General features: G+C 51.0%; 7 protein-coding genes across 7 annotated transcripts; 6 read left to right on the top strand and 1 right to left on the bottom strand.

The window, feature by feature from the left end:
* Positions 1-82: 82 nt before the first annotated feature.
* Positions 83-3206, top strand: N7500_003986 (uncharacterized protein; the record flags this gene model as incomplete). Its single annotated transcript, XM_056675132.1, has 3 exons — positions 83-339; positions 414-1333; positions 1354-3206. The coding sequence occupies 3 exons, from the start codon at positions 83-85 to the stop codon at positions 3204-3206; spliced, it is 3030 nt and encodes a 1009-aa protein (XP_056535657.1).
* A 593-nt stretch (positions 3207-3799) lies between these two features.
* N7500_003985 (Branched-chain amino acid aminotransferase II) lies at positions 3800-6463 on the top strand (the record flags this gene model as incomplete). Its single annotated transcript, XM_056675131.1, has 5 exons — positions 3800-3819; positions 3868-4900; positions 4950-5167; positions 5238-5356; positions 5403-6463. 5 exons carry the CDS (start codon positions 3800-3802, stop codon positions 6461-6463), a joined length of 2451 nt encoding a protein of 816 aa, XP_056535656.1.
* A 1047-nt stretch (positions 6464-7510) lies between these two features.
* Positions 7511-11830, top strand: N7500_003984 (CDR ABC transporter; the record flags this gene model as incomplete). The annotated part of the gene is made up of 1 exon (XM_056675130.1): positions 7511-11830. One exon carries the CDS (start codon positions 7511-7513, stop codon positions 11828-11830), a length of 4320 nt encoding a protein of 1439 aa, XP_056535655.1.
* Positions 11831-12900: 1070 nt separating this feature from the next.
* On the top strand, positions 12901-15663 carry N7500_003983 (Kha1p; the record flags this gene model as incomplete). Its single annotated transcript, XM_056675129.1, has 3 exons — positions 12901-13020; positions 13116-14144; positions 14203-15663. 3 exons carry the CDS (start codon positions 12901-12903, stop codon positions 15661-15663), a joined length of 2610 nt encoding a protein of 869 aa, XP_056535654.1.
* A 213-nt stretch (positions 15664-15876) lies between these two features.
* N7500_003982 (uncharacterized protein) lies at positions 15877-16836 on the bottom strand (the record flags this gene model as incomplete). Its single annotated transcript, XM_056675128.1, has 1 exon — positions 15877-16836. The coding sequence occupies one exon, from the start codon at positions 16834-16836 to the stop codon at positions 15877-15879; it is 960 nt and encodes a 319-aa protein (XP_056535653.1).
* Positions 16837-17701: 865 nt separating this feature from the next.
* Positions 17702-19513, top strand: N7500_003981 (deoxyribodipyrimidine photo-lyase PHR1; the record flags this gene model as incomplete). Its single annotated transcript, XM_056675127.1, has 2 exons — positions 17702-18909; positions 18970-19513. 2 exons carry the CDS (start codon positions 17702-17704, stop codon positions 19511-19513), a joined length of 1752 nt encoding a protein of 583 aa, XP_056535652.1.
* Positions 19514-19701: 188 nt separating this feature from the next.
* Positions 19702-22267, top strand: N7500_003980 (Zn(II)2Cys6 transcription factor; the record flags this gene model as incomplete). The annotated part of the gene is made up of 2 exons (XM_056675126.1): positions 19702-20942; positions 21001-22267. The coding sequence occupies 2 exons, from the start codon at positions 19702-19704 to the stop codon at positions 22265-22267; spliced, it is 2508 nt and encodes an 835-aa protein (XP_056535651.1).
* Between the last annotated feature and the right edge of the window lie 598 nt (positions 22268-22865).

Genomic DNA, 22865 nt, shown 5'->3' with positions numbered 1-22865 from the left:
CCTCTACACCCTTCCCTACGCAATCTCCAATTGAACCCATCAGCTGTATGGATATCTACTGAATATTTTACCATCTGACACAATGGTATTTCTCCGACTTACAGTCAAAGTCTTCCCGCGGGAGCAGCTGAGCTCGAGCTCCAGCTCCAGCTGGGGTAGAACCCTCCTCGGCGCACGAAAGTCTACAAACGACGACTCCAGCCAGGGATCTGGTGTCTCAACAACATTGAAGAAGCCCGGTGTCTTTTTGCTTGTCCTCGAACATCCAGAAGAGGTTTCGCTCGGTGGGCTCGCGGGAATGATCCAAGAACATTGGGGAAAGCTTCATCCAGAGCTGGAGTGAGTGTTCATACACTTGGATGAGAGACTTATCTTGTCTGTCAAGCTCCAATTGCTAATTACCTTGGCCATAGACCGCTTTCGATCAAGAAAATCCTCGACGATACGAAGGAGGATATCGATCTTTACCCTGATTTGACCGTTGCTGATGTCTGGGTTGACTATGGAAAAGCTCGCGCTGATGGCCTTGACCAGCGCGGCTCCGTTCGCGTTCTCCAAAAGCCTACCTCAACTGCCCCGGAGCGATTCCCCTCTGTCGAACAGGATTGGGATGCTGCTATTGTTTCTTACGAGCGCAAGCGTGCCATGAAGGATAAAAAGGAAGCCATGGAGAGCCAAATACCTGCCATTCAGGAAGAAGACGAAGAGAGTAGCGCCGAATCACGGCGTACTCACTCTCGGTCCTTGTCTCAATCTCGCATCGATTGGGAACATTCGCCTCAATCGCCTCAACATACCAACAATGGGTCTCGTACGTCAACCAAGAAGTCAGTTGAGCACCGCCATCGCGATTTACCTGTTTCTTCTGTTGAAATTCGCAGTCCCGTCACCACTCCCCCACCAGCAAAATCCAACGGTCTTACAATCGCTGGTACGCCGCCTCCCAGGCGTGAGAGCGAGGAGCTCGGCGAGTCTCCATCGCCAGCCGAGCGACGAACTTCCAGTGCAGGGTCCCAACATACAGCTGCATCTTTAGTTACCAGGTCCCCGGAACCGCAGTCTAAGCCGCAAAAGCTCGTCAAGTTACCAAATGCGAGCAGAATAGTTAAGCGGACAATTACGCAAATGCCTGACGACGCAGAATCCCCACCTCTGTCGTCTGCGCTTAATGATACCACTACCCAAGAACAAACTCAATCTACCGAGGAGGCTACCGCGAGTTCGAGTGACAGTGAATCAGAGTCTGCTCCGCAACATATCGTGGAAAACCCACTCAAGGCGGGCATGACCGGTACATTCAACCGTCAGGGGCATGCGGATGTAGTAGCTAAGAGTTTATCCCAATCCCCGCAGAAAAAGCCATCCGAAGCGGTGATCGGGACCCCCGTGAGGAGTCGAGCGAAGAGGATAGCGACAGCGAGGATAACAGAGTTGAAGCGGAGAAAAAGACGAAGACTACTGAGCAGGATCAACTAGAAACGGAAGACCAGACTGGTTCTGACGACTCTGAATCAGCCTCTGAATCCGAATCCGAATCTGAATTCGACTCGGACGCCAGCGAAGAGAATGGACCCAAGGATGAGCCTATTACGCCCCGGATTGATCACTCGATCCCCATTATTGAGGATGGGGGTGTCATTGATGCAGATGGTGATCTACAGATGGAAGAGCCCGTTGTGACTAGGAGCTCTCGGTCCTCAAATCAGTTGGATTTCTCGATCTCGAAAACCAGCGGTACAACCCATGATACCGGATCTCGCAAGCGGAAGCAGGCCTCCGAAGAACATATATCGGTTAAAGCAGCTCGCCAAGGACAGACTCATCCCTCGACCCGACCCCCATCTACCCCTCCCCGTTCTGTGCCTGCGGTCATTGTGCACTCTCAACCGGCTCGGCAGACCGAGTCGAAATCGCCGGCTGCGCAAATGAGCCCAGTGCGCACACGAAACCGTGCGCCTCCTTTCTCGAGTCCGGCTCGACAAGCCAGTGTCCGAGAGGAGAACAAAACGCCCCCCAAAACCTTTCAGTCTGGAATTGGGTTGGGTATCACACAGAGCCCTTCTAGCCATCAACCTGTCATCGTGGATCTTTCACAGGAATCCAACGCAATCTCCACCCAGGATTCTTTTGGCGGACCACTTTTCCCAAGTAGCAACGTGACTGCTAGTGATGTGCCTTCTTTCACTCCTGTTAACAAGCATACTCCTGCGATTGACAAAACGAAAAATCTCCATTCCGTTCTCCGTGGCAAGGATTCCCCGGCAACGGAAAGGCGATCCGTGTCTTTCGCCGAGGGAGAGAACCTTGCTTCTAGCTTCGATTCTGCCCCACGCTCCACTCCGCGCAACACTTCGATTAGTTCCAAATCTGCTCCCGCCGCCAACACCAAAGGGACGCCTCTTAGCGCAACCTCACGAAATGCCAAGTCCAAGGCTAGGTCTGCTCAGCAGACGCCTACCTCCGCTGTCAAATCTACCCTACAGACGTCTCCGGCCACCACGTCTAGCAAAGCCACGCCTAAAGCCAAGGTCAATAAACCCACGCCAAAGTCCACTTCTAACCATGCTCAGGCAACACCATCCAGCGGAGACGTGGTCTACCCACCTGGCTTTGACGTTCAGCTGTTGACACAGCAAGTTGAGAACGAACAGAAGATCAAGGCACAGTCAAAGTCGGACGAGAAATCGCTGAGGGAGAAGGAAACAGCGGAGAGAAAAGAAATTGAGCGCAAGCTTCCAGAAAGCTATGATCCCCAGCTTACGATCATTCTGACCGAGATGCAAAATATCTTGCACAGACTGGCGGACACCAAGCTGGGATTGGTCAAGCGAAAACCGCTCCGCGCCAAGCTCGACACCTTGCGAGAGGACTTGAAAGTGTGCGAACAGAGATTGGAGGCAAAACGGTCCACCCCTCGACAAGCTGTCGTAACAAAATCAAAGCTAACCCTCAAGGAGATGCTGAGCAGCCAAAAGCAGGAAATTGCTGCCAAGCTACGACCCAAGACCAAGTCCGCCCCACCTCCCCGTAGTGATGTGTACGAAGTGCCCAGCTCCGGCGAGTCTGAGTCTGAGTCTGAGTCCGAGTCTGAGTCTGAGTCCGAGTCCGAGTCCAGTGACGATGACAGTGACAGCGACTCGGGCGATATTATGCCCGATGGTCAGTCACTCAAACTGCAGAAGCCTCGATCTAAGTTGTCCAATTAAGATGCGCGTTTTGCTTTTTTAAGATATCCATGTTTTTTTGCATGCATGCGATGCTTCCTTCGTTATCCTGTCAACTTCAAGCAATCCTGTACATCCCAAATGCCGTTTCCACCAGTGTATGATATTGATCCAACGCTGAACATGAAATGTAACTTTCATTTCAAATATGAACCCAGTTGAGATCCGAGATGAATGTTCGATTAGTATCTCTGTACAAGGTAAAGTGTCCATGTCAACTCTATACTGTCTTTACATCTTTACTCCAGTCGCTGAGGCGAAATAGGTAGTTGGATGATAATACCCGGCCTTAATTTCCGGCTGGGACATGTGTGCAGAAACCCCATGGACCAACAAATCCGATGCGACGACCATTGATAGCGACTCTGTGGCTCCTAGCCACTCGGCTACGGGGTGATTGTATCTGGTAGCATCATCTTGATATTGATTTGCCATTGCTCTGATTTTGGTAAATCTCCATCATCGACAACTCGAGCCAAACATTATACGTCGGCACCACCAACGATTACTTGATTCAAACCCCCCGATACTTATTAAAACTGAAATTTCTTGGTGATTGACCATTACTGTCAACCATGGCGGCGGTAATGCCCAGGTAAGTCTCGCCACCGCACACAGCGAGCCTCACTCTAATGTAAACCAGCACGGGATACACGCCGCATCCTACCAAGATGATGAAGGCGGCGCAGTGGATGGGCACCCGAGATGTCGAATTGGGAGTCGTACCCAAGCCCAAGGTCACCGAGCCTGGCGACGCTATCGTCCAAATCACCCACTGCACGATCTCCGGCTCAGATATTCATCTATACGAGGGTGAGCTGAAAGACGCAATGGAAAAAGGCGACATCCTCGGCCAAGAAGCCATCGGCTTTGTAGAAGAAGTCGGGCCGGATGTCAAAACCCTCAAACCCGGTGACCGGGTCATCATCCTACCTGTCATCTCATGCGGTACCTGCGGATATTGCCAACGACAGGAGTATTCACTCTGCGACAACACAAATCCATCCAAGGAAATCGAAGCCGCGTACGGCCACCGACTCGGTGGGAAGCTGGGGTATAGCCGGCTGTGTGGCGGATATCCAGGCGATCAGGCGGAGTTCTGTCGCGTGCCGCATGCGGACTTATCGTGTGTCAGGGCGCCGGACCATATCGATGCGCGGAAATTACTGGGTTTGACGAATGTTGTGACTACGGCTTGGCATGCGGTGGAGTTGGCTGAGGTGCAGGACGGGGATGTAGTGGGTGTGTGGGGTTGTGGGCCTATCGGTCTCGCTGTGCAACGACTGGCGAAGCTCCGTGGGGCTAGGAAGGTGTATGCCATGGACAAGGATGCGCAACGACTGCGGATTGCGGAGGATTTTGGCATGACTCCTGTTGATGTGGATGCTCATGCGAATGTGGCTGAGTATATTCTGTCGATTCAGGACCATGGCCTTGATCGATCTATCGAGGCTAGTGGAAACCGTACTTCACAGAGCGCCGAGTTTCCGGCCATGCAGGCGATCGGCCTCGAGAAGGATAGTAGTGATACACTAGCGGCTATTATCAAGGCGACCCGTAAGGGTGGTAATGTGGCGTTGGTTGGGGATTTCTTTTTCACGACTTATAATTTCCCGATTGGGCCTTTGATGCAGAAAGCGTTGACCGTGCGTGGTGGCCAAACATGGCCGCAAAAGGTATGGGTTCTTCTCTTTCCGGCCTAAATCGATAGCTCACCAGACGCAGTATTATCCGTTTTTGATGGACCTGGTAGTACAAGGCACACTAGACCCATCGTGGATGTTCACATATATCGACGAATTCGAGAATATCGCCGACATGTACCAGAAATTCTCTCAACACGAGGTCCCCGGCAGACTGAAAGTGTGTTTAGTCACAGCCTTTGGACGCAGCCAACAGATGCAATCCGCCAGTGACCTGCCAGTTGATATCCACTATGAGAGGTGATACCGCACAGTACATACCTATAGACTAGTTGGGCCGCATAGTCAGCATAGTCAGCAAAAACCTTAGAATCCCACAGTTTCTATATAAAGCATTGACCCCCCCGGTGAATTGGCTCTACAAATTCATCATGTTGCCACCACCCATTGCACTCGATTGGAATAATATAGGATTTAAAGTCCGGGATGGTAAGTAATCGTCCCTTACGGAAACACAGATTTTTAATCTTATTAGGCAACGGTCATGTTGAAATTCACTTCTCTCACAGCGGGGATAACAAATGGTCGGCACCGCAATTCGTCGCCTCACCCTTCATACCAGTGCACGGAATGGCCCCAGGCCTAAACTATGGCCAACAAGTCTATGAAGGCCTCAAAGCCTTCCGCCACCCATCGGACGAGAAAATAACCATATTTCGTCCCGACCGTAACGCCAAGCGTATGCAGTACTCTGCTGAAGTAGTCTCCATTCCACCCGTTCCAGAGGATCTGTTCATCGAGTGCGTGCGGTTAGCAGTTGGTGCAAACGCCGAGTACGTACCACCCCACAGCTCCGGCGCCGCAATGTATGTTCGACCCGTACTCTTCGGTTCCTCTGCACAGCTGGGGCTGAGTCCTCCGGATGGGTATACGCTGGCTGTATTTGCTATGCCGACTGGGGTATATCACGGGGCTACCGCGGTTGAAGCGCTGATCTTGGAGGATTTCGATCGCTGTGCACCGCATGGAACCGGCGCTGCTAAGGTTGGTGGAAACTATGCGCCTGTGCTACGGCACAGTGACCGCGCGCGACGGGAAGGGTTTGGGATTACCCTTCATTTGGATAGTGCGAGTCGCAGTGAAGTCGACGAGTTCTCTACTTCTGCTTTCATTGGAGTAAAGCGTGACGGGGATCAGGTCACTGTTGTCCAGCCGGGTAGTCAGAATGCAATTGACTCGGTAACGGCGGCGTCGATACTGGAAATTTCCCGCATGCTGGGGTATCAGGTGGAAAAGAGGCGGGTTGGTTATGAAGAGCTGCGCGATTTTGATGAGGTTATTGCTGCTGGTACGGCAGCGGCTTTGGTACCTGTGAGTAGTATCACGATGCGGTCCCGTGGTGATAAGTTTGAGTATCGTTGCGGGACTCAGAAGGAGGGTGGTGAGGTTTGTGTTAAATTGCTGCAGACTCTTCGTGGTATACAATCAGGAACTATCGAGGATACCTTGGGTTGGAACTATGAGGTGCAGGCACCGCCGAAGGGATGGGCCCAGCAAGGGCAGGAGATCGAGCTGAGTGGAGTCGATGTCCCATAAACAAGTCCATCCAAGTAAAGATACACTGCAAATTGTCGCTTTCACCAGCTTAATGTCAGTTTTGTTTACTGGAAATAGATATCTATCTTATGGTTCATACCTCAAGTGAGTTGGACATTAAGTTAAAATATCAATCTAGGCAAATGCCCTCTCATCTGGTCTGGTTTCGAGTATGTTTTCCTGAATTCGCGAAGATCAGTTTTAGCATGTGCTAGGGAATATATATCTACCGAAACAACCTAGGATTTCTGACATTCTTGGGGCTGAATCAATGAAAAGCGTATGATAGCGTCCTGTTGAGCAAGTTAGATATATATATAATAGGATGTTCTAGATCTAAACTAAAGGCTGGAACCGAGAAAGTGAGCGTGTGGTTGAGGACTAGGGCGACAAGAGTAAATATCCGCGCATGCAACCTTGTGTAGCCTTTTCAGTGATTCTTTTAGAGACCAGCTTGAGAGAAAGAAAGAGGTATATTTTGTGGGATTTCATGTAGAACCTCAGGTTAATGAATGTCCAAACCATGCAACAATAGTGCACCAAGGCTTTAGGGCTATGGAGATAGGGGTTTCCCCCTTTAATCACCGATAAGTCCACAGGGCTATATTTATGTACATCCTATGCTCGGGGTCGGGATATTCAGTCCGCGCCGCGTGGATGTGGATCCAATACACTCAAACTTGTTCAAATTGAATTCCAAGGTTGTTTACACTGAGTACTAATATCTACTGTTGTAAAATAGGGCTTTGAAGGAAATGTTAGCCGGTCATTTGACAGAATGATCCTTAGTCTTTTTCTGCTCTCATAGTTATATTTGTTCTATATATATAAGTAACAGTTGCCAATACCAAGTTGAAGTTCTCCAAAGATATCCACGTCGGTGAAACGGAGTCCGTTCCTCCGTTATACATCGGAACGCCTCCATCCCGATGAAGATCAGAAAGAAATATGGATAACTCCGCTTGTCCGTGCACCGATGAGTCTGATTAAAAGGCTTGGGCTCGCCCATGTTTCAAGAGCTCAGACTTTTACACACGTCCACTCGCCATGGAGAAGGACTATGATGAGGCCGAGTTCGCTCCAATCACGGAGCGAACTGCAACTGTACTAGAGGAGCGAGAACAACAGACTTTGACTCGCATCGCCTCCTCCAAACTTGGCCAACAACTTTCAAGATCGGCAAGCAAGAAAGGTGGTCTTGCCCCTCACCTTGATCCCACCAACCCTCAATTTGATCATCGCCGATGGGCACAAATGGTATTGGACCGGGTCAACGATTCAGGCATTGAAATCACAAACCAGGGCGTGGTCTTTTCCAATCTATGCGTGAGCGGTTCCGGCTCGGCTCTACAATACCAGGAAACCCTCACTTCCAGTTTGAAGGTACCCTTCCAAGCTGCGACAAGAGCTTTGACGGGACGTACCCCGCCACCAAGGCAAATCCTCCACAGCTTCGATGGCTTACTCCAAGGTGGAGAACTTCTTCTTGTCCTGGGTCGACCTGGTAGTGGATGTACAACCTTACTGAAGACTATCTGCGGACACCTTGGAGGTTTGACGGTGGAGCCAGAAAGCACAATTCATTATCAAGGAGTTGCGTTTGATCATATGATCAAACATCACCGAGGAGAGGTGGCATACAACAAGGAGGTCGACCTACATTTCCCCCACTTGACCGTGGGCCAGACCCTCACATTTGCCGCCCATGCTCGTGCACCCCAACAGCGCCTGGACGGTATGACTCGCAATGAATACGTTGAGACCATCACCCAGGTGGTCTTATCCATCTTCGGATTGTCCCACACCTACAACACCAAAGTTGGCAGCAATTTTGTGCGCGGTGTTAGTGGAGGTGAAAGAAAGCGTGTTAGCATTGCCGAAATGTTTCTATCTCGCTGTCGCATCGGGGCATGGGACAACAGTACTCGTGGTCTGGATGCCGCATCCGCCCTGAAATTCGTGAAATCCTTACGTCTTTCAGCGGATATGGGGCAATCCTGCCATGCCATTGCAGCCTACCAAGCATCGCAGTCTATGTATGATCTTTTTGACAAGGTGGTTCTTCTATACGAGGGATACCAGATCTACTACGGACCCAAAGATCGTGCGGTATCCTATTTCCAAGACATGGGCTGGGAGAGACCTGAGCGTCAAGTCAGTGGTGACTTTTTGACTGCCATCACCAACCCAGCAGAACGTACGGCACGGCCTGGCATGGAGGGCAAGGTTCCCCGCACAGCGAAGGAGTTTTCCGAGCATTGGAAGAACAGTCCAGAATACCAGCTCTTACAGAAAGACATTTCCAACTTCGAAAAAGAGCACCCGCCAAATGGAAACGATGCGAAAAAACTGATGGAAAGTCACGAAGAGCAGCAAGCGCGCCACACCCGAGCTCGCAGCCCTTTCCTGCTCTCCGTTTTTATGCAGGTGCGGCTCTGCATACACAGAGCCTATCAGAGAATGCTTCAAGATCTCCCAACGGCCATGTCGCCGGTTGTTGTTCAGATCGTTTTGTCTCTGATCATTGGATCCATCTTCTACAATACCCCGGACTCACCTAGTTTCTTCTTTCAGAAGGGTGCAGTGATGTACTTTGCCGTGCTCATGAATGCCCTACTTACCATCAACGAAATTCTTCAACTCTATGCCCAGCGCCCTGTTGTTGAAAAACAAGCTGGATATGCATTTGTCCACCCGTTTGCTGAAGCACTAGCCAGCATCCTCGTCGATCTGCCGATAAAGATCATACGAATCTCAATCTTTACAATTGTTCTCTATTTCATGGCAAATCTGCGCCGTGAAGCGGGAGCTTTCTTCATTCATTACCTGTTCTTGCTTACTGCTGTCCTAACAATGTCTGGCCTGTTCCGTAGCGTCGGTGCGTTGACCAAATCTGCTGGGCAGGCCATGGCTATTGCTGGCGTGCTCGTGCTATGCATTGTTGTTTATACCGGGTTCACCCTGCCCCAGCCGTACATGCATCCGTGGCTTTCGTGGATCCGGTGGATCAACCCGATCTACTATACCTTCGAAGCGCTCGTAGCCAATGAATTCCATGGTCGAACATTTGACTGTTCCTCATTCATCCCCAGTTATGGGACTGGCACGTCCTTCATCTGCGCCACTGTTGGTGCAGTCGCCGGTGAGCGGACTGTCTCTGGGGACGCTTTCATCGAGAAAAACTACCAGTACCAGCACTCTCATCTCTGGCGGAACTACGGAATTCTCATCGCCTTTTTCATCGCCTGGAATGCGGTTTACTTGATTGCTACAGAATACATCAGTGATGACAAGTCAAAGGCTGAGGCCTTGGTCTTCCGCCCTGGACATGCGCCCAAGTATCTACAGGAAGGCCACAGCATCGAGCTTGGAATACAAGAGGTCAACAGGCTCGAGCTGCAGAGAACCAATAACACCATCTGCCTACCTGAGCAAAAGGACATTCTCTCATGGAACTCCCTCAACTACGATATACCGGTGAAGGAGGGCACCCGTCGACTCTTGGACAACGTTAATGGTTGGGTTAAGCCTGGTAGCCTGACTGCTCTGATGGGTGTTTCTGGAGCCGGAAAGACAACTCTGCTTGATGTCCTTGCGCAGAGAGTCGCCATTGGTGTTGTCTCTGGTGATATCTTCGTGAATGGCAAGACCCTCGCGGCAAACTTCCCCCGTCGGACTGGATACGTGCAACAGCAAGATCTACATCTTGACAGCACCACCGTGAGAGAAGCGTTGCGTTTCAGCGCCATGCTTCGTCAGCCCCAAAAGGTTACCAAGCAAGAGAAGTATGAGTACGTGGAACAAGTGATTCAACTCTTGGGCATGGAAGATTTCGCCGAAGCGGTGGTGGGAAACCTAGGAGAGGGTCTCAACGTTGAGCAAAGGAAGCTGCTCAGCATTGGTGTCGAGCTTGCTGCAAAGCCTACGCTCCTTATTTTCCTCGATGAACCCACCAGTGGTCTTGACTCGCAAAGCTCTTGGACTATTTGTCAATTCCTCAGAAGACTTGCAGATAACGGCCAGGCTGTCCTCGCGACAATTCACCAGCCTAGCGCGCAGTTGTTCCAAACCTTCGATCGGTTACTCTTCCTTGCCAAGGGAGGAAAGACCGTCTACTTTGGCGATATTGGATCCCAATCCTCTACTCTTTTGAGATACTTCGAGCACAATGGTGCTCGGCCATGTGAGAAACTCGAGAACCCCGCTGAATACATTCTGGAAATGGTTGCTGGTGATTCTTGCCCAGTAGACTGGGTTGAAACGTGGAACAAGAGCTCCGAGTATGAGGGTGTACGGGATGAAGTCGCACGACTTCATCATGCCAGCAAGCCGTCTGTTTCTCGACCCTCCCTGGACGAGCCTGACGAGCTTGATGACGATAATTCCGAGTTTGCCATGCCACTCCACAGCCAGCTGTACTACGTCCTTGCAAGAGTATTCCAACAGTACTACCGTCAGCCAGAATACGTCTACTCCAAGTTCATTTTGGGAATCATGTCCGGTCTATTCATTGGCTTCTCGTTCTGGAAAGCCGATAACAGCCAGCAAGGCTTCCAGAACGTGCTCTTCAGTATTTTCCTACTGTGCACAATTTTCAGTACCCTTGTCAACCAGATCATGCCCAAATTCGTCGCCCAGCGCTCCCTCTACGAAGTCCGCGAACGCCCATCCCGCATCTATTCTTGGAAAGTCTTTATCCTATCCCAAATGCTTGTCGAAATGCCCTTCCAGGTCTGTCTCGGCATTTGTTCCTGGGCCTGCTTTTACTGGTCTGTCTTCGGCGCCGGCCAAGACTCCGAGCGCCGCTCTCTGATCATGCTCTTCATCGTCCAATTCTTCATCTACGCCGCAAGCATGGCACAGCTAGTCGTCTGTGCAATCCCGGAGCCCACCCTTGCAGCTATGCTTGCCACGCTGATGTTCGGTCTCTCCTTCATTTTCAACGGCGTCATGCAGCCGCCCGATGAACTCCCCCGCTTCTGGATCTTCATGTACCGGGTCTCGCCCTTTACCTACTACATCGGCGGTATCGGGAGTACAGCGCTCCATGGTCGCCCGGTGGAGTGTAATGCTGCAGAGATGAGTGTCTTTGATCCACCTGCTGGTCAGACCTGCTTCCAGTATATGGAGAAGTTCCTCGCAGCTGCGCCAGGGAAGCTTGCCAATTACAATGCTACGTCCGGTTGTGAGTACTGCTCTCTCAGCTCGGCTGATCAGTACCTCGCTGGCCGGAAGATCGAGTGGGGTGATCGGTGGAGAAACTACGGAATCTTCTGGTGCTATTTTATTTTTAACATCTTTGCTGCTATTGTGCTCTATTACCTCTTCAGGGTGCGGAGCTCGAAGGCTAAGACCACGAAGGCTTGAATTGTCTGATTGGTAGATGGTGTGGGGAGGATTTGCATTTTGCGCGGTGTTTCTTCTGCTTTGTTTGGTCTCTGAGATCTCGGTTGTACATTTTCTGTATCGTCTGTATATCCTGATACCTGGCTCATTTATCATAGACGCCGATCAAAAGATTGTCTGGGATAGATAATCTAAGCTCTTTTTTTCTTGTTTTGCTTTGCTCTTGCTCGTTCGCATTGTGTACAATTGGGTAAACATCGTCCCTTGTTGGCTTCGTTCATGTCTCGGAGTCTGAGACGGTTTAGCTTCTCAACCTCCAAATAATATATATTATGGATGCCTGCCAAGAACTAGTCATATTCTCATTGTTTTTGCTCTTGTAGTGAGTCTCTATTGAATGTGTGGGTATGAAATGATATACTTCGTATACATGCTCCGCCAAGAGGGACCAAGTTCCAGCAATACAGAGCATGTGCAAACTATACGATACAGGAAGATTGTTGTCGGCAAGAATATCCATAATGTATCACATGAGGTGCCTCGACACGAGAGTATCATTATTTCGAGCTCATGTGGTATGGCAGTCTAGACTCGATTATTCCTTAGAGCGCGTCATTTCAGATTTCCCATTAATTTGGACACTTTTAGTAGTTGAGATCTAGGGATATGTTTTTTTTAAAAAGAGTTTTAGATTTTAAATATGTGATTTCTCCGAACAAAAGTGCGGAATGTCAAATATACCAGATATTGACAAGGCCAAGAATGCAGAGTATGTGCTGATCTGGGGTATAGAAAGGCCCAACACGTGGGAACATAACCGAGATGATTGTCGGATCATTGGCGAGTGGGTTCAATATGCGGAGTACGCGCCTATTCCTAAAAGACATCAGGCCGCATGCGGTTTCTTTCAGATGACCTGTCATTATTTTGTTTCTTTGACCCAATCCAAGTTCAGACTAGCGAGGCCAAGCTGTTAATGGATACGGAGTGCCGTCTTATTGGTCCTCGTATTCTCTCTCAAGCTGACTTCATTCCTCTCCAGAACTTGATAAAGAACTTGAGAACCCTTTGCTGGCCTCTGGATATCATCCATGGCGACCAACGCGACAACTAACAGTACTCAGCGAGTCAGTCCGCAGGGTGGTATCCTCGAAGGCGGCAACCCAACCCACTATGACCCCAAGAACCCACTGGTCTTGTTTATTATCCAGGTAATTCATGTCGCCATCCAGAGAAATTCAAACTGACAAGCAAGGCCGTCATAATTATCGTACTATGTCGCCTAATTCACTGGCCTCTTTCGAAGATTCGTCAGCCCCGAGTCATCGCAGAGGTGATCGGCGGCATTGTTCTGGGCCCATCGGTGATGGGTCGCATCCCCGGATTTACTGAGGCGATTTTCCCGACCACCAGTATTCCCAGTCTCAATGTAGTCGCCAATTTGGGTCTGGTACTCTTCCTATTCTTGGTCGGTCTCGAGACCGACCTCCGCTTCCTGATCAGTAATTGGCGGATCGCTCTGAGTGTGTCCGCTGCGGGCATGATCTTGCCATTCGGCTTGGGTTGCGCCATCTCATATGGCCTCTATCATGAGTTTCATGGTGACCCTGGTACGAAGCCTATTGCCTTTGGTACCTATCTGCTGTTTATTGGTATCGCCATGGCCATCACGGCCTTCCCCGTGCTGTGTCGTATCCTCACCGAGCTCAAGCTACTCTCGACCCGTGTCGGTGTGATCGTGCTGTCCGCCGGGGTGGGTAATGATGTGGTGGGCTGGATCCTACTTGCATTGTGTGTCGCTCTTGTCAACGCGGGTAGTGGTATCACGGCGCTGTATGTGCTGCTGGTCTGCGTCGCCTACATGCTATTTTTGACTTTTGCTTTCCGCCCGCTGTTCCTCCGCTTTCTTGAGAAAACAGGCAGTCTGCAAAAAGGACCCAGTCAGTCGGTGGTGGCCCTCACCCTCCTCATTGCGCTGGCGTCGGCTTTCTTCACACAGGTTATTGGTGTTCACGCCATTTTCGGAGGCTTCGTGATCGGCTTGATTTGCCCGCACGAAGGCGGCTTTGCCATCAAACTCACCGAGAAAATTGAGGACTTGGTTGCTGCCATTTTCCTGCCACTTTATTTCACCCTGTCCGGTCTGAGTACCAACCTGGGTCTCCTGGACTCTGGAATCGTCTGGGGTTATGTGGTTGGTGTAATCGCCATCGCGTTCATTGCGAAGGTCACCGGAGGTGCTGTTGCGTCTAGGCTCTGTGGACTCCTATGGCGTGAAAGCTTCTCGATCGGTGTGTTGATGAGTTGCAAAGGCTTGGTGGAATTAATTGTACTGGTAAGTATTGTTCCTGCGCTGAGTCGCCCAACAACAGCGGCTAACGCACCTATCCCAGAATATTGGCCTCCAAGCCAAAATTTTGAGCACGCGCACTTTTACAATTTTCGTCGTGATGGCCTTGGTCACCACATTTCTGACCACTCCATTGACAACTTTGCTGTATCCGACGTGGTACCAAGTCAAGGTCGAGCGATGGAGACGCGGGGAAATCGATTGGGAAGGAAACCCTGTCCAGCGCGACGACCGTAATGACAGCGTTGCTCTTGCCAAGAATCAGTTGAAGACGGTCCCAGTACGCAAGCTCCTCGTCTACCTTCGTCTAGATGGTCTTTCGGGCGTCTGTACTGTCGCAGCCCTCCTCAGCTCAAAGCGACGGGCATCCGTCTCGTCACGCATTCATCCCGCAAAGATGCCAAAGCAGACCGAGCAGAATGTTGAAGATCCTATTACCGCGGAAGAGGAGGAAGACACCCCACTCAAGGTGCACGGTGTCAGGCTGATGGAATTGACCGACCGTGATTCTAGTGTCATGAAGGTTGCTGCTGCAGGCGAACATGCACTGTGGGATCCGGTAGTGAACACCTTCCGAGCTTTCGGAGACTGGCATGATCTATCCCTCATGGCTGGTGTATCCGTCGTCCCCGAATATTCTTATGCAGACACTGTCATCGGAATGGCGCAGCAGGACACCGCAGATATGCTCCTCCTCCCCTGGAGCGAGACTGGAACACTAGCCGACCACCATAGTGGGTTAGAGATTGACGGCGCCAATCGTTTCTCCAACGGAGCCTACACAAGCTTCATTGCCGACATCTTAGAGCGGGTCACAGGCCATGTCGGCATCCTAATCGAATACAGCCCAGCTTCGGCCTCAAAGCGACCCGTAATCTCACGCACTCCCAGCGGTCTAAGCCTCCAGGGCTCCATCTTCGCCCGCCAGCCAACCGGAAGCCGCTCCCACCACATTGTACTTCCATTCTTTGGCGGTGATGACGACCGCTTTGCCCTTCGGTTGATCCTGCAGCTCGCTAAAAACGATCAAGTCACTGCAACTGTTATTCAAATTGGCGGGTCGAGCAGCGAGGGCACAAAAACAGGTGTCTCGACTACAATCTCTGCCTCGAGCTCAAATGCGCTCCCGTCCAGTTCTCAATCGGACATCGTTTTCCTCGAGACACTCCGTGATTCAGTGCCAGAGGAACTGCAAGAGCGCGTCGTCTTCACCCAGCCAGCTGTGAATGAGACAATCACCGACCCTATCCAAATGGCTGTTGTGTCCGTCCGTGAAGATCTTAACCACACGTTCAACAAGGCGAATAACATTGTCATCATTGGTCGTCGTAGTATCTCTTCCGAGATCGAGCTGGGTCTTGCGGAGGATGGGATTGGCCATGATACCCGCCGGGCTTTAGGAGCTGTCGGTACGGCGATGGTACAGCCCGAAAGTAAGATTTACGGCAGTGTGTTGGTGCTGCAGGCTGGTACCGACACGGGGTTGGCCGATTACTATCGCTGATAATGTTTTGCCGTATCACTTGGAGCAATTTTCAATATTTTTCGTTGCATATTTGGAAGAATGGCTGATCAGCTCGTATGAACATTTTGTAAGATGCTATCCCATCTGTGAAGATGCAGAAATTATCAACATGAAACACCAAGTAGAGTGTCGGCTCATCAGAATCAAACCAAGCCAGTAGCTAGAGCCAAGACGCCAGACCAAAACGTGATATCATGGATCTCGCATTATACCAGATGAAGTAGACGACGAATGGCGGAAACTCAGCGAATCTGGATACCATGGCGGATTGTAGTGCCGACGAGCCTGCATCGGCGTTTCCAAATTCAAATGCCGAAGGCCCTCCGGGTGAATCTCATTGAGGCCACGCTCACTGGAACGCAGTTCCTGACTGCCATTATGACCCTGCGCAACCGCGATCAATTTACCCAGGATCGCATATTCAAGCTTCAACTTGACACTGTACGCGAGAGGTTTGAAGGTGACCTGGATAGCATAGAAGCCGACAAACTCGATGACGACGACAGATATATCCAAAAGAAGAATAATGATATTAATAACCAGCAACTGATTGAGAATCCCATGACGCCGACCGTCAGGTCTGAGACGAAGCAATTTGACAGTTTCCCAGACGTAGATACTGGAGATGAGGAATTCCTGCACACAAAACCCGATCAGTTCGATACGTTCTATGATATCGTACGCGAGGGCCCAGGGCCCCGTCGGATGAGCCACAGTCCCGAATATTATAACTGAGGTTGGGATATGTAAGATGACAGCATCGATACAGATCATCCACAGCAAAGCGAGGAGCACCTTCTTATTCTGCAGCACCAGATGTAACCGCGACCACAGCACGATCGACTGGCCCGTGACCATGCCGTACCAGCTCGGAATGGCGAGGGACATGCATAGCCAGGGAGTGACGCCGGTTGGGAAGAAGAGCAGGGTGAAGCCGAGGGTGTACGGGATGATGGAGACGGAAGAGATGAGTAGGCTCCAGAAGTAGGTGCTCTTGCGATGTCTGAAGGAAGACAAGCATAGGACGACAAGCTCGATGGCGTTGTAGCATGCTAGTCCGGCAAAAGCGGCAAATACGCGTGTTCGGGTTACGTCGGATGTGCCGCCATAGTTGTGGAGGAGGGATATGGAGATATCGGTATTGGTGGCCATTGGAGGTGGAGGGACATTGCTGGTTGTGCTCTGGGGGTGGATGTATATAGATACGTAAGAATAATTGCGGCTAGAAAGAGTGAATGAACTACGAAGTTGTCTCAGGTGTAGATTTGGATGCTTTAAGTTCACTCAGGGAGGATTCCGGAGTGGGAACGCGGGTAGCATAATTCCATGACAGCTTCTCGAGGTGAAGAAAGAGGCAACAGGATGAACCGGGGAAGCTCCCGAGCCATGGATTGGAAGTCTGGGGAGGTTGGAAGTCATAGCGAACAGGGATGAACTCCCCTTATTCCTCCCTTTATTCCTCGCACGATTGGACTGTGGAGATCTACTGTCGATGTCCCTTGCTTCGAGGTTTCGAAACAACGTGACTCTTGGAGGTACGGAATACTTGAAAATGTGTGAAGGAGAGAGCCGAGCGTATGATGACGGTGAAATTCACCCCGTTGAATTGTTGAATTGCAAGTCTCTACAAGAAAAGTCGTCCAAACGAAGTTGTTCCCATCCAGGACGTAGATGTTCAAAAATGGACAGGTCTGCCGAAGTATGTAGTCCGAGCATGCCCATTGGAAAGCCTGGGGGTTACTCGAATTACTGGCATAACCTTGGAAGTCTTCCTCCATGCCAGGTCAAAGCAGACCGAGAGACTAAAAAGCGATCGCAACCAGATCGGACTATGACGTCACTCGATCTATAGTGGATCTCGATCTCGATCTCTTGAATGACCTGTGAGATTCTGATGAACTACCCCTTTCTGTTCTTTTCGATGCAGAATACGTTTTTTCGCTGTTCTCAATTGATCCCCCGGGCCTTTCTAGTTAGAAAAAAACTGCGAACCCAGCTTGTTCGCAACTTATCAACCATGCCACCAAAGAGGAAGGCCACTGAACCGGCAGCTGAACAGCCCAATGGTTCACACACGAGTAAAAAGGGTCGTCCAGACCTGCACCAACCCCACCCGAATGCAAAGCAAACTGAGGACTTTGGCATAGTCCTACGCCAATTCTATCCGCCAGAGATGAACAATGACCGCTGCCAAGCGTATACCGATGGCGAACTGGAACGCCCCATCGAAACGCTGCAGAAGGCTTGCCGGGAGACTGCCGACAAGCGCCAGTCGATTGACGTGGGTAGTGCGGTAGTGCATTGGTTCAAGAGCGATCTTCGACTCCATGACAATAGGGCGCTGCACACAGCCTACCAGTATGCCAAGGAGAAGCAGGTCCCATTGATCGGTCTTTATATCGTGTCTCCGGAAGATTGGAGTGCGCATTCGACTAGCCCCGCTCGAGTGGATTTCACGTTGCGCACCCTCGCGCGACTGCATCAGGACCTGTGGGAGTTGGACATCCCTTTGCACATGGAAACACAGGAGAAGAGGAAGGCGATCCCGAAACGCATCGTGGAATTGTGTCAGCAATGGGGCGCGAAGAGTCTATATGCGAATATCGAGTACGAGGTAGACGAATTACGGCGGGAAGCTAAGCTTGTTACACTCTGCGCCGACAACGATATCAATTTTGCTCCCGCTCATGACACCTGTGTGGTCACTCCAGGCGCGTTGGCTAGCCAGCAAGGAAAACAATATGCCGTTTACACTCCATGGTACCGCTCCTGGCTGGCCTTTTTGAAAGAGAATCCGGATTACCTCGAGGTTTCTGAGGAACCCGGGCCAAATCCAGGCAAAGCGCGTGAACAATTGAAGGATCTATTCAAGTGTAAAGTACCAGCGGCACCCAAGACCCACATCTTGTCGGACGAAGATCAAAGACGTTTCGAGGGGCTTTACCCGGCCGGTGAGCATGAAGCTCTCGAGCGACTGGACAAGTTCCTTGAAGAGAAAGGCAAAAAGTACGAGGAGATGCGGAACATGGTACCCGGTGAGAACACTTCGGTGCTGAGTCCTTACCTTGCATGCGGAGCGCTCAGCGCAAGGACTGCTGTCGTCACAGCAAAGAGGACAAACAAAGGCCATCTCGATCGATATGACCCCGGTTACATGACTTGGATCAGTGAGCTAGCCTGGCGTGACTTTTACAAGCATGTGCTGGTGAACTGGCCGTTCATCTGGTAAGTCTCTTATCTTTTAGGACAATGGTTTTTCGATTCTAATACAGAGTCGTCGTGTAGTATGAATAAGTGCTTCAAGCCCGAGCATACCAATATTGAGTGGGAGTACGACAATGACCAATTCCAAGCATGGTGCGATGGCAAGACAGGCTTCCCGATCGTTGACGCAGCAATGCGTCAGCTCCGTCACTGCGCGTGGATGCACAATCGCAGCCGTATGGTTGTCTCGTCGTTCCTTACCAAGGACTTGATGCTCGACTGGCGGCGTGGGGAGCGCTACTTTATGGAGAATTTGATTGATGGTGACTTCGCCTCCAATCACGGCGGGTGGGGATTTGGGTCCAGTACCGGTGTAGATCCACAGCCCTATTTCCGCATCTTCAATCCTCTACGCCAGAGTGAGCGATTCGATCCGGAGGGAGAGTACATCCGCCATTGGGTACCGGAACTGCGCGACGTGTCTGATAAAGCCATCCACGAACCGTATGCGCGGGGAGCAGCGGCCATTGCGCAGAAGAATGGCTACCCCAAGCCCATTGTAGACCACGCAAAGAGTCGAGATCGAGCGTTGGAGCGGTTTAAGCGTGCGCTTCAGAAAGATTAAATCTTGAAGATGTCAAGAATAATAATGAAGTGCCTTATGTCGATCGGCAATGTAAAACAAAAAAGTTGGAGAAATTCCGTGCCAAGTCCAATTGCGGGTGAGACATCACTTAGTGTAGTTTTCCCCGCAACATTCTTCTCTCTTAGGCTTCTTTTTTCTTCACTCGATCTCACCAATGATGTCCTGGGATGGAGTCCCAGGGTGATCAGCCGTCTCCGGACCCAGACTCGGTCGAGGTGGAACTATTAAATGGCAAGCGACGATGGCGCCGAAACAGAGTCGCTTGCGATTCCTGTCACACTCGCCGTGTACGATGCGACCGTGCTTTTCCCTGCTCGAGATGTCTGCGCGGTGACATAAACTGCCAATTCACCCGCGAACGCCGGAAACGAGGACGTATCGCTAGATCGAAGCCGAAGGATACAAATGCGAATGATGAGGACGAGACACCCCAAGACCCCATTGAGGGGAAGCAGGCCGACGGGGAATACAATCGAGGATCACAGTCGCAGCAGGTGCTCTCGCCAGTCGACAATCATTCTCCTGTATCGACCTTTCACCAGCGATCGCCGGCAACGAATGAGCTCAGCGCTGTGTCGGCACCCAATGCTGACGAGCGCCGGTCTGTACCGAATCGTCCACAGCCCCAGCGGGCAGGACCTGCTGAGAATATTACGGAGGAATGGCTTTCGGCGGCACATCTGTCCCCAGACTCATATGAACTGCTTGCAGGCACGGGTGGCAGTGAGCCGCCTCTGCCCCGGTTGATGGATATCTGGAACCCTGTTGATTTCGCTGGCCACCAACCTGCCCAGCGTGCCCCTCCTATACCTTCTGTATCGGGGATGAATCTCCCCAGACGGAGACAGCCGTCAACTTCCCGGTCGCCATTGAAATATCCTGTGTTAGAGCCTCTCATGCCTTTTCTCGAATCAAGCCTCCCCCGTCGACTGGTGTGCGATCTACTGGAACTCTACTTTACCAGTGCTTTCTCAACCCACATGCACCCCGTGTGCCATCACATTCATTGTTATGTCCTGCGAAAGACTTCTTTTCTGAGCGCTGATCGTCCTAGGCCCACTAGTCCTGCCTTGCTGGCAAGTATGCTCTGGGTGGCCGCTGTGGATGATCGGGCCTTCTCTTTATCCATCTCACCATTACAACGGAGGAAGATATGTCAATTTCTTTGTGCATTGATCATTCGCTTACTGCGACCTTTGATACATGTCTCGTTCAAAGACCAAGATCCATCTCCCACTGAAAACGCGACCGCCCACGACTTTTCAGCCGGGGCTCACCACCCATTCGAAGGAGTCGGTGATGACAAAGGGCTTGTGGGCCCTGCTGGATCTTTAGACGATGTCATTACCTATATTCATGTGGCCTCAATTATCTCATCTAGTGAACAGAAAGCTGCAAGCATGAGATGGTTCGTTGTACCCCTGCCCCTACCCCTACCCCTGTCTAGTCCACTAACTCTACTCTAGGTGGCATGCGGCCTTTACATTAGCTCGAGAACTTAAATTAAATCAAGAGATGGAGATCACACCTAATATTGACACCCTGACTGATGGGTCAAGTCCGTCATTCGGCTATGGTTTAGGCGGATGGCCTGGTTCTCCAGGTGGGCTGGGTTTCGACTATTCCAATCCTTCGCGCCCCAGTATGAATTGCGTATGCGACAAGAACCATGATTTGCATAATGGTGCGGTTACAGAAGAGCACCGTGAAGAGCGGCGCAGAACCTGGTGGCTACTATACATCATGGACCGCCATCTCGCATTATGCTATAATCGTCCGCTTGCCCTACTCGATGCTGAGAGCGAGGACCTCTTGCTCCCCCTGGATGAAAGCTCCTGGCAATCAGGTATCATTCACAGCAATAGTCCTCGGCCAGACGGGCCTCAATGCCCTCGGTCGGGCGACCAAAACAAACGTCGCATTTTCCCCAATTTCATTTGCCACGACCACTCTATTCTTGGGTTTTTCCTCCCACTCATGACCATCACCGGCGAATTGATCGATCTCAACCAGGCGCGAAACCACCCCACTCTTGGTGTCAGGCTCCAAGGAAAAGACGCGTGGGAGGTTCACGTCTCGGAAGTGCTCCGCCAGCTTGAGGTCTACAAGGCTAGCCTCACAACATTTGCCGCTGCAACAGCTGCAGACCCAGCGGCCTCATCGACGAGTGCCTACACAAACAAACCAGATCCTGTCGATCCGCAGTTGTCTCAGGCCTATTCTTGGCATACACAAACTGTGATCGCCTACTCCTCCTACCTTACTCACGTCCTACATATCCTGCTCGTCGGAAAGTGGGACCCTGTCTCACTGATCGAAGACAAAGATTTCTGGACATCTTCCCCGGCGTTTGCGTCGACCATCTCACACGCATTGGAAGCTGCCGATTCCGTGCAACAAATCCTCCGTTTTGATCCCGACATTAGTTTTATGCCCTACTTCTTCGGCATCCAGCTTCTGCAAGGCAGTTTCCTCCTGTTGCTTATTGTAGAACGCCTGCAAAAAGAAGCAGGCGAGGGCATTCTCAACGCGTGCGAGACCATGATCCGAGCGACGGAATCATGCGTTGTCACCCTCAACACGGAGTACCAGCGTAGTTTTCGGCAAGTGATGCGCTCTGCGGTTGCGCAGGCTCGAGGTCGCCCAGTGAACCCGAGTGAAATTCGGCACCGCCGAAAAGCCGTTCTCGCCCTTTACCGCTGGACGCGAAAGGGGACCGGCTTGGCCCTGTAACTACCCCACAAACAGATTCAGCTAGCTTCTCTTTGTTCCTGTCGATCCCTGCATGCTACGCGGCTTAACTATCTGCGGGTCTGCGTCCGGTACCTACAGGGAACGGTGGGAACCTTTCCCCCCGCGGTCATCCTCCGCAATGTGGGTTGAATGGCCTTTTCAACGGTGTATAGTTCTAGGGTGGGCGTTTTCGGATGGCGTTTCCCTAGGCGAAAGCTTCTTTTCTCTGTAATTTGAGGGCGGATAATCTAGCGAGTATATAATTTACCCTGACATCTCGGTCCATTCTTCCATTGTGGCGTCGAAAACAGCATCTATCAGCTCTATACCAAGCTCAGCTGGCGAAATATTTTACATGAAACAAAGCCTATGTCATCCTCCGTTCTCTTTTAGGTTCTTCAGGAGTCAGGTCCTTCTCAATTTACCCGATGTTCAAGGATGTCTCGCTTAAATCCTCGATGCCGAGCAACTGCAATTCACCGATTGGACAACAATGTCCCCGAATGCACGGGCTTCCTTGTAAAATCCGGGGAAATCGGTTAATTGAACAATTTATGGGATCATGCGGTCTCCAGGGATGCCGTTGGAGCTCCCCAGG

This window comes from Penicillium coprophilum (genome assembly GCF_028826855.1).
Source record: "Penicillium coprophilum strain IBT 35676 chromosome Unknown utg000002l_segment0_segment1, whole genome shotgun sequence".
NCBI classification, from domain to species: domain Eukaryota; kingdom Fungi; phylum Ascomycota; class Eurotiomycetes; order Eurotiales; family Aspergillaceae; genus Penicillium; species Penicillium coprophilum.
Note: the sequence above shows the minus strand (reverse complement) of the source record. Positions and strands in the feature narration are given on the sequence as shown.